The following is a 10,918-nucleotide window of genomic DNA, read 5'->3' on the forward strand; positions in this document are numbered from 1 at the left end:
TTAGTAGAGACGGGGTTTCACCATGTTGACCAGGATGGTCTCGATCTCTTGACCTCGTGATCCACCCGCCTCGGCCTCCCAAAGTGCTGGGTTTACAGGCTTGAGCCACCGCGCCCGGCCCAGTCAGCCTTTTTCTTAATCTTCTTTTGTTTTCTGTGTAATATCTAGGCTGTTATACTTAGTCGAAAGAGTAAAGTACTTCTATTTATTTTCTCAGAAGTGAAAGTACCCCCAGTGACTTTTGATGTGTAAGCACTTTTTTTATGTGCTTAATTTTTTCCCATTTATTTGAGGGTATGGCTTTAAAAAAATTATTGAGATATAGGACTTCTTTATATATTCTAAGTGCTAGTCCTTTATCAAATAAACTTTGTAAATATTTTATTGTGGCTTGTTAATCATTTTCTTTCTTTCCTTCTTTTTTTTTTTTTTTTTGAGATGGAGTCTCACTGTTGTTGCCCAGGCTGGAGTGCAGTGGAACAATCTCAGCTAGCTGTAAACTCCACCTCCTAGGTTCAAGCGTTTTTCCTGCCTCAGCCTCCAGAGTAGCTGGGTTTGCAGGTGTCTGCCACCACACTCAGCTAATTTTTTTGTTGTTGTTTGTATTTTTAGTAGAGATGAGGTTTCACCATGTTGGCCAGGCTGGTCTCAAACTCCTAATCGTTTTCTTAACAGTGTCTTTTAATGAATCCAATTTTTCTTCTATGATCATTCTTTTTTCATGTCTGAGAAAACTTGGCCTACTCCCAAACTGTAAAGACATTCTGCTATGTTTTCTTCAAGTAGCTTTATACTTTTAGTATGTATGTTTGTGTCTGTGATCCATCTCAATTTAATTTTTGTATATGTTGTGATACAAAGATTGGGATTTATTTTTTAAATAGGGATGTCCAGTTCTAGTAACAACGGTTAAAGAAGATTTTTCTTTTCCTGTTGGATTATTTTCTTTTTCTCTGTTAAAAACATCATAGCGTAATTTGTATTTAATAGGATAGGTGAGATAGAATGTTTATGAGAAAAAATTGTAGAAAAAATTTTAGAGCTTGAAAACCCCATTTCAAATTTTTACCCGACCGTTTTGTGGCTATTTTCAGGTATTAACCTTTTTGAGCACAAACACCTTTATCTGTAGAATTGAAATAGTAATTATATCTAACTTACAGGGTTTGAGGGAGGTTTAAATGAGATAGCATATACTGATATTGATAAATAACTACCATCTTTTGAGTGTTTAAGATGTGTTATTTATTATTTTACTCAATATCTTTAAAATGTTCAGTCTAGGCTGGGCACCGTGGCTCATGCCTGTAATCCCAGCACTTTGAGAAGCCGAGGCAGGCAGACTGCTTAGCTCAGGAGTTCAAGATTAGCCTCGGCAACATGGTGAGACCCTGTCTCTACCAAAAAAAAAAAAAAAAAAAAAAAAACCCAAAAAAAAAAAAAAAAAAAAAAAAAAAAAAAAAATTCAGTCCAAAGAAGCATAGATTAAAGCACCTTCTATTTAATAGTGTATACCTGCACAGAGACAGATTTCAGTGTTTTCATTCCAGATGAATATCCTGAGAAATAACATGTTCTTATTTTCATTCTTCTACAACTGTATGTTTGTTATATATCCTTCATAGGTTTGTCAGTATATTTTTTCTTTCTTGAACTAGATGGAAAGTATGGTATTTTATTAAGAAGAATCTTATTAAAAACTTGGCTAACGAATGCTACCAGTCTTTTATTATTGTTTAGGGATAGTTTTAATAAGGCCTGAGTATTCCTTTCCTATGGCTACTGTAACAAAGTACTACAAACTGGGTGGCTTAAAACAAAAGAAATTTTTTCTCTCACAGTACTAGAGGCCAGAAGTCTGAAATCAGTATCACTGGACTAAAATAAGATTTTGGCAGGGCTGTGCTTTCTTTGGATGTTCTAGTGAAGTATCAGTTCCTTGCCTCTTCCAAATTCTGATGGCTTTGGCATTCCTTGACTTGTGGTCACATCACCTCTATTTTTAAGGCCAGAGTGTTCAAATCTCTCTCTTTTTCCATCTTTATACAACTTTTTTCTCTCTGTGTATAGCCTAAATCTCCCTCTGTCTCCTCATGAGGATATATTTGATTGCATTTAGAAACCACCTGGATAATCCAGGATAATACCCCTGTTTTAAGATCCTTAATAACATCTGCAAAGACTGTTTTTAAATTTTATTTATTTATTTTCTTCCATACGAGGTAACATGTACAGGGCCGATGTGTTAGGATATGGAGAATTTTTAGAGGGCCATTTTTTAAACCTACCTCAGTCTGCTTATATGTTTTTACTAGGATAATCTACTAAAACAAGAAGTAAAGTAAGAGCACTGTTTAGAAATGTAGCAACTTACTTTTTTTAAAAAAAAATATATCTAAGGATATAAAAAAGCAAAAAGAATCCTTCCAGTGAGTGCTTTGTAAACAATAAAGTAGAATAAAACTGTTAATTCTTACTACTGTATTTATGTGAGAGTTATGGGTAAAGTGTCAGCAAGGTTGTTAAAGAGAGTATGACCCAAAACATCAAGGAATGTAAGAAAGCTAACACTTTGTGTTTTCTTTAGTGTATCTGGTTGAATATCTGTTAAAATTTTATAAAGAACTAGATTAAAAGCTTATTATATTTTAAAAAATAATAAGTTGTTTGCCTTAAGTTTTAAAATCCTTACATTTGCCTCTTATTTTCTACCCGTCTCTTATCCCACTGTTTTAAAAAGGTGCCCCTTACTGAAGCAGTAGATCCAGTGGATTTGGAAGATTACCTCATTACTCATCCTTTGGCTGTGGATTCTGGGCCTTTACGGGATTTGATTGAATTTCCTCCAGATGATATTGAAGTTGTTTATAGTCCTCGGGACTGCAGAACACTTGTTTCAGCTGTACCTGAAGAAAGGTAAGGAGACATTGACCTGTTTTTGGCTTTACAGTAACTATAGAAAGGCTACCTTTCATTATTTTATTTAGAGCCTATTTCTTATAGCATCATCATTTCCTGTTACTCGAACAATTGTAGCAACAAAATTAATGAACATCATTGCTATCCTGTCTAAGTTGTAAATATATGTTCTTTTTTAAAATAGTGAAATGGATCCACATGTTAGAGACTGTATAAGAAGTTACACAGAAGACTGGGCAATTGTCATCAGAAAGTAAGTTATATATTTATTACAACATTACAAATGCTGAGTAAGATTTGTAAATGGATTAAGGCAGATTGTATTAATTATGAGACATGAAAATTTATTTAAACAAAATAGCTGAAGAAACAAAAGAAGAATCTTTGTATATAGATATTTACTCCTTAGGAATTATGCAGTTATTTTTACTTACTTTCTTTATAAAATATAATTCATGGGAAAATAGTATTTTTATATTATTACAAATCATTAAGAACTAACAGTGTATAATAATGATTTTGTAGCCTAATTCTTTTAGGAAATAATGGGTGGATATTAATGAATAATTTGTATTTCTCAAAAAGAATGCAGTTTACTGAAACTTAAATAGCTAAGCTAAAATTAATAGGCCATTTTACAGACCAAGCTATTTAAAAGGCCTCTGCTGTTTCTAGCTAATATTTATAGGTCTTTGACCTCTACATCCAATCAGGTAAATATTTGTAAAAAGTAATGTTTTATTCTAGCCAAAATTTATTTTCCTAATAAACTGTGGAATAATAAGTCATATTAAGAGGTCCAGGCTGGGCGTGGTGGCTCACACCTATAATCCCAGCACTTTGGGAGGCTGAGGCAGGCGGATCACCTGAGATCAGGAGTTCTAGACCAGCCTTGCCAATATGGTGAAACCCTACTGAAAATACAAAAATTAGCTGCACGTGGTGGTATGTGCCTGTAATCCCAGCTACTTGGGAGGCTGAGGCAGAAGAATCACTTGAACCTGGGAGGCGGAGGTTGCAGTGAGCCAAGATGGCCCCACTGCACTCCAGCCTGGGTAGCAGAGCGAGACTCCATCTCAAAAAATAAAAGAAGTACAATAAAAGTAATGAAATTAATTTATACAATAATCCTTTGCTAATTTGCATAATGGAGAAGGGTCTTCATACCGAAGCTTCTTAACATTATTTTTCTAAAGCAGATGTGATTGAAGTAGTGGAGAATTCTATTATGACATTATAGTTTTACACATGAAATAATCTATGCAAAATAGCACTACCAAGAGTGATATATCTATTGCTTATTGTTTTGCCCTCATGGCTGCTGTCTTATTTCACTAAGCTTAACATAGTGCTAAATATCACTCTAGGGGATAATGCTGACATGCTTTTTAGTTTCAGTGTGACCTAATAAAAGCACAGTCTGCTGCCCTTTATATAGAAGAGCTGTTTTTATGAACTTACAGTTTTGATAAGTATTTTGCTAGCCAGATTTTAGACATTACTGAAGAATACTGTTCCTCTGTCAGATAATTCAAAAGTCTTTACCTCTGAGCATATATGTTAGAAACCTATAATCAGAAATCTTAATAAAAAGGTTAGTTGTAAAATATATTGACCTCAGAATTGTGGAAATCTCCTACTTAATTCTAAGGATAGGGTTGTTAACCTTGGTTTAGGCAAGAAGATAAGAGAATTAACATTTATGGGTTTATTATGTTCTGGGCATTTTACTGGGCACTTTGCACTCATCTCATTTAAGGTTTTAACAGATAAGGTAGCTCAGGCTCAGAGTAGTTAAGTAACTTCTTTGAGAGCCTACAAACCAATAAATAAGGTAATCAGGATGGGAACATAGGAGCATCAGATTCTAAAGCTCTTATTTTTTTCTGTTATACTAGATATTGTACATTATATGCACTAGTAAGTGGAAGACTAAAGGGAGTACTTTTGGTGAACTAGAAGTTATGAGGTATCTCTGAAAGAAAAAAGATAGATGTGATTGGAGTGTAAAAGAAAACCGTAGTCCAGAATAATCTAAGAAGATATATACAAGAGCTTCAGTAGTGCCTTAAGCTCAGAACCAGTAAATACAGGCAGTGGAAAGGGAGACTTGGTAAATATTGGACATGCGGTTACTTTGAAACCTCTTCTACCGTGTGTGCACAGTGGCAGCAGAGATATCTGATTTTTTTTTTTTTTTTTGGAACAGTAATTGTGGAGGCTTAGGCTAATAGGTTAGTGCCCAGGGTGAGCACACCTTGGAGGAAGAAGGAATCCTCATACCCAGAAGACTAGGTACTGGCAGACTTTGCCTGGTGGCGTGATCTGCCGTTTCCCCACAACCACTGGATATCGGCTGGGATAAGCAGATACAGTAGTTTAAGACAGATGAGGGGGATACAAATTAAAAAATTAAGATAGAACCCCAAATTGCCAAGTATTTGTTTTAAGCCAATACACTTGAAAGAGAGTTATCCAACTACAAATAAAAGTACTAATAATTTAGGAAATAGTTAATAGAACACAGAGTAAGACCTTTAAGTGTAATGAGTATACTTATGTACATGAGAATAATGTACATGAGAATGGTGAAAGGATATTTTAACCATATAAAAATCAATTAGTTATCTTTGGAAATTAAAATTTTGATTAGTGAAGAAATCTTACAAACTCAGCAGATGGGCTTAATGGCGGTATGGATGTTGCTGAAAAGTGAAATAGCTGTAAGATGAAGCCACAAAATTCTTCCATGATTTAGCACAGAATGGTAAAGGGACATGAAAGCACTTCACTTATTTATTTGTTCAGTAGATGTTTATTGAGAGACTCATATGTACCAGGCACTATACTGAAGACTGATGATACAGCAGTGAACAAAACCAACTCTCTTCCCATATTCTAGTGGGAGATGAGATTGTCAATAGACAATAAACTAACACAGATAAATATGGAACAGATAATGATCTAGGCGAGTCAAGTGGAGAAAAACGTAGGGTGAAGTGGATAGAGAGGGCCAAGAAGAGGGACAAATATTTCTATTTTATAATTTGTTTTGGTTTCTATTTAGTTATTTACTTGGGACAGGGTCTCTGTTGCCTTCGCTAGAGTGCAGTAGGACAGTCATACTGCATCGTAACCTTAAATTCCTGGCCTCAAGCCATCCTTCTACCTCACCCTCCCCAAGTGTTGGGATTACAGATGTGAGCCACCATGCTCAGCCTTTTGTTTTATATAATTAATCAGAGGAAGCCTTACTGATAGGTGATTTTGAGTAGAGACCTGAAGGAAGTGAGCCCTGTGAATATCTGGGGGAAGAATGTTATTAGGCAGAGGAAAGAGCAATACACGCAAAGGCTTCATATTGAAAGCATGCTAGGAATGTTCAAGGAACAGACAGTAAAGAGGACAGTGTGGCTGGAACAGTAAGTGAGAGTGATAATGCCAAGAAACGAGTCAGAAAAATGGTGATGCGTGTGTGGTTGGATGAGTAATTATTAGAGCCTTATCATAGCGACTGACTAGAGGACAGGATGATAATATAGAAGAGAGTATTGACCATGAATCATGAATCATTCTTTGCTTTCTTGAATTTCATATTGTCAATTTTTTAGGATATATTTCAATAGCATTCTGATTTATCAGAGCAGCTTACGTGTGGAGCTTTACAAATTAAGGCATTTGAAACATTCCATTGAAAATTAAGATATCTGCTTCTAAGTAATAGCTTTCATGTTATACTATATTAAGTGTCTTTAGTTCTTTCAGAGAAAAATACTTTCTTTTGCGATTATGCTGTAATGGTTAATACCATGTAATTGCTATTTTTATAGCTTTAGCAACAAGACTGGATGTGAGTAATTCATATCAAATGTGATTCTTTACTATCTCATGAATTGGGTGATAGCAAGAACCATACCATCTTCTTGTGAACATTATTGTTTTGCTTCAACTAAAATACTCCTTCAGTGTTGAATCCTGAACGATAATTGCTCTTTGATCAGCTTATATTTGATGTTCTTGGGTATTAGGTTGTTACTGGATTGTTAAGAAAGAAGGGTCCACTAATTTAAGAGTTGTTTTTAGCTAACTGTGTGTATATATGTAATGTTAATTAAGTAATATGCATATGTACACAGTGATGGTGTAGATTTTGCTGTTTTTCATTTTACAAGTCTGTGGCTTTAAGTTAAGATCTTTTATAGATAATGAGATGTAGCAAAAAATTTATTGGCTATTTGAAATTTTAAGATTCAGTACTTTGTATACATATATGTATATAATTTTTTTTTTTTTTTTTTTTTTTTGAGATGGAGTCTCACTCTGTTACCCAGGCTGGAGTGCAGTGGTGTGATCTCGGCTCACTGCAACCTCCGCCTTCTGGGTTCAAGCAATTCTGTTGCCTCAGCCTCCTGAGTAGCTGGGATTACAGGCACGCGCTACCATGCCCAGCTTATTTTTTGTATTTTTAGTAGAGACGGGGTTTCACCATGTTGACCAGGATGGTCTCGATCTCTTGACCTTGTGATCCACCTGCCTCAGCCTCCCAAAGTGCTGGGATTACAGGTGTGAGCCACCGCGCCTGGCCCTATTTTATGTTATTCTTAATTCAATGTGTATTTTCTATTTTCTCATTTTATTCTTTAACCCTGGTTATTAGCTTCCCAGGCTTTCTTTTTACTGACCAATTCTTTGAATTGGAAGTGCAGCTTAATTTGTATACACATGATTGTCATGGAAAGAAGGAAAATATATTTGCTTTTGGAAACTCATACTCCTTAGTTATGTTAAGGAACACAGAATGGAAATTTTCTTTAACTTAAATTGCTAGAATAGATTCTTACTATTTGAATAATGCAGAGAACACTTGGCTTATTTACATAATGATGCCCAAAAAGTGAAAAAATTCCAGAGTTTTATAGTTGATATTTATTTAACTTTTTTTCTTTAATAGATATCATAAATTGGGAACAGGATTTAATCCCAATACATTAGATAAACAGAAAGAAAGGCAAAAAGGTTTACCAAAACAGGTCTTTGAATCTGATGAAGCTCCAGATGGCAACAACTACCAGGATGACCAAGTAATACTTTTATTCTTAAATAACTATCAGAAGTTATTTTAAAATAGTTAATTTATTTGTTAATTAATATATTCATATTTAATGTTTTGCATGACAGGATGATCTTAAAAGACGTTCAATGTCAATAGATGATACCCCAAGGGGTAGCTGGGCCTGTAGTATCTTTGACTTGAAAAATTCACTTCCTGATGCTTTGCTTCCCAATTTACTTGATCGAACTCCAAATGAAGAAATAGACCGTCAGAATGATGACCAAAGGAAATCAAACCGTCACAAAGAACTTTTTGCTTTGCATCCATCACCAGATGAGGTATAGATGTTTGCATATAAAGAAGCAGATGATTATTAAAATCGATCTTTTGGGATTATGATTAGTATATAGTATTTATTACAATAATGTAGAGGATATAGCAACTGAAACATAGCTGTAATTTTTATAAATGAATACATTTTATACTAGTGAATTTATTTTTATTTTATCTTATTTTTTGAGACCAAGTTTCACTCATGTTGGCCAGGCTGGTGTGCAATGGCATGATCTAGGCCTACGTCAGCCTCTGCCTCCTGGGTTCAAGTGATTCTCCTGCCTCAGCCTCCCAAGTTTCTGGGATTACAGGCATGCACCACCATGCCCAGCTAATTTTGTGTTTTTAGTGGGAACACGGTTTCTCCATGTTGGTCAGGCTAGTCTCGAACTCCCAACCTCAGATGATCTGCCCACCTTGGCCTCCCAAAGTGCTGGGATTACAGGCATGAGCCACCGTGCTTGGTCAGAGTAACTTCTGTCTGTAAATAGGTCATTCTTTTCTGTGTTCTGTTGTGCAGATTAAAAGTATTAGATTAGTAAAGTAAGTTCCTAAAAAAATAAAATGAAACGGCTGGAATATGAGAAGCCTATTCATTTTGGTGTTGCTTGTCAATTTGTAGGAAGAACCAATAGAACGGCTTAGTGTTCCTGACGTACCCAAAGAACATTTTGGTCAAAGACTTCTTGTAAAATGCTTATCGCTCAAGTGAGTATTTATGTCTTTTACTTACAACTTTTATTTTCCTGGGCAAGATTTTAGTACTGGTGTAACAAAATCTGAGTAGATTTTATAGTTGCATTTGTGTCCTTTTGAGAAATATTGTTCTGTATATCATTTTAAATGCTATTCAGCATTCAAACGTATATACGAAGCTGAGCCTACTGTGCTAAGCCTAACATATATGTGAAGCTAAGCCTACCGTGTAACAAACATAAAGTCAGCTTTTAAATTTGGTATGTCATTTTAAGTGCTATTCTGTATTCAAACCTATGTATGAAGCTAATCCTACTGTTCTAAGCCTAACATATATATGAAGCTAAGCCTGCTGTGTAACAAATATAAAATCAACAAGTTGTTTTTACAGTAGGCTTTGCTTTTTGAGGATTTTGAAATCTGTATTTTTTTCCTTCTTTAAAAAAGTTAGATCTGGGCCGGGTGTGGTGGCTCAAGCCTGTAATCCCAGCACTTTGGGAGGCCGAGGCGGGTGGATCACGAGGTCAAGAGATCGAGACCATCCTGGTCAACATGGTGAAACCCTGTCTCTACTAAAAATACAAAAAATTAGCTGGGCATGGTGGTGCGTGCCTGTAATCCCAGCTACTCAGGAGGCTGAGGCAGGAGAATTGCCTGAACCCAGGAGACGGAGGTTGCGGTGAGCCGAGATCGCGCCATTGCACTCCAGCCTGGGTAACATGAGTGAAACTCCGTCTCAAAAAAAAAAAAAAAAAAAAGTTAGATCTGATTTCTGCTAACATCATTGAGGTGATATATCTTATGTTTACATTCTGCTTTACAAAGTACTTTTCCTTGTTTTATCCTGTCTTCAGAGTAATTCTCTGAAGACAGATAGGCTTTGATTTTTGAAGATTTTGAAATACATATTTTTATTTTCTTTAAAAAAGTTAGATCTGACTTCTGCTAATATCATTGAGGTGATATATCTTATATTCTGCTTTACAAAGTGCTTTTTCTTATTTCATGCTATCTTCAGAGTAATACTATAAGGCAGATAACTATTTTGTTAATTTTACAAATGAGGAAACCATGATTAAAAAAGATTAGTAGAGACTGATATGCTCATTATTATGTTACTGAAAAACAAACTCGGTGCTCTTTTTGTTATGTCATATTAATATTAGAAGTTTAAGTATTAGTTCTGACTTAAGAAAAAAGAAGTTTCAATTCATAGAGCTTTCTGAAGAAGCAACTCATAGGGACATGTCTATATATAATTCTGGCAATTTCTTTCCTTGAAAGGCTGTGTATTTAGTTAGATTTATTCAGAAACATGTTAGATAGATGAAGTATATTGAATCTTTTGAATAACAGGACACCTAAAATCAGTTCTTATAATCTTATTTTGTTTTTTAACAGCTTTATTGTGATCTAATTTCTATATAATAAAATTAACCCTTTTAAAGTATACGAGTTAGTGGTGTATAGTCACAGAGTTGCACAGCTGTCATTACTATTTAACTTGAGAACATACTCGTTACCCCATAAAGAAACTCTGTACCTGTATTAGTCTGCTCAGGCTGCTATGAAAAAATACCATAGCCTGAGTAGCTGAAACAATAGAAATTTATTTCTCACAGTTGTAGAGGCTGAAAGTCAAAGATCAGGGTGCCAGTGGTTTGGTTTCTGATGAGGCATCTCTCCCTGGCTTGCAGATGGCTGCTGCTTGCTGTGTTCTTACATGACTTTTCATCTGTGTGTGCAGAGAGAGAGAGGTCTCTGGTATTTCTTCCTCTTCTCAAATGGATACCATTTCCATGGGATTAGTGCCTCACTCTTAGGACCTCATTTAACCTTAATAAGCGCTTAAAGGGCCGGGTGCGGTGGCTCAAGCCTATAATCCCAGCACTTTGGGAGGCCGAGGCGGGTGGATCA

At 35.4% G+C, this 10,918-nt stretch overlaps 1 protein-coding gene across 1 annotated transcript in view; it reads left to right on the top strand.

The window, feature by feature from the left end:
* DOCK7 (dedicator of cytokinesis 7) overlaps positions 1-10,918 on the top strand; it is a 228,751-nt gene that overhangs the window by 28,622 nt on the left and 189,211 nt on the right. Inside the window, exons 3-7 of the mRNA XM_037743095.1 lie at positions 2,741-2,916; positions 3,104-3,172; positions 7,871-8,000; positions 8,098-8,310; positions 8,928-9,013. Of these exons, the coding sequence (XP_037599023.1) occupies positions 2,741-2,916; positions 3,104-3,172; positions 7,871-8,000; positions 8,098-8,310; positions 8,928-9,013 (674 nt within the window). The remainder of the gene's footprint in view (positions 1-2,740; positions 2,917-3,103; positions 3,173-7,870; positions 8,001-8,097; positions 8,311-8,927; positions 9,014-10,918) is intronic.

Source organism: Cebus imitator, unplaced genomic scaffold (genome assembly GCF_001604975.1).
Source record: "Cebus imitator isolate Cc_AM_T3 unplaced genomic scaffold, Cebus_imitator-1.0 Scaffold135, whole genome shotgun sequence".
NCBI lineage: Eukaryota > Metazoa > Chordata > Mammalia > Primates > Cebidae > Cebus > Cebus imitator.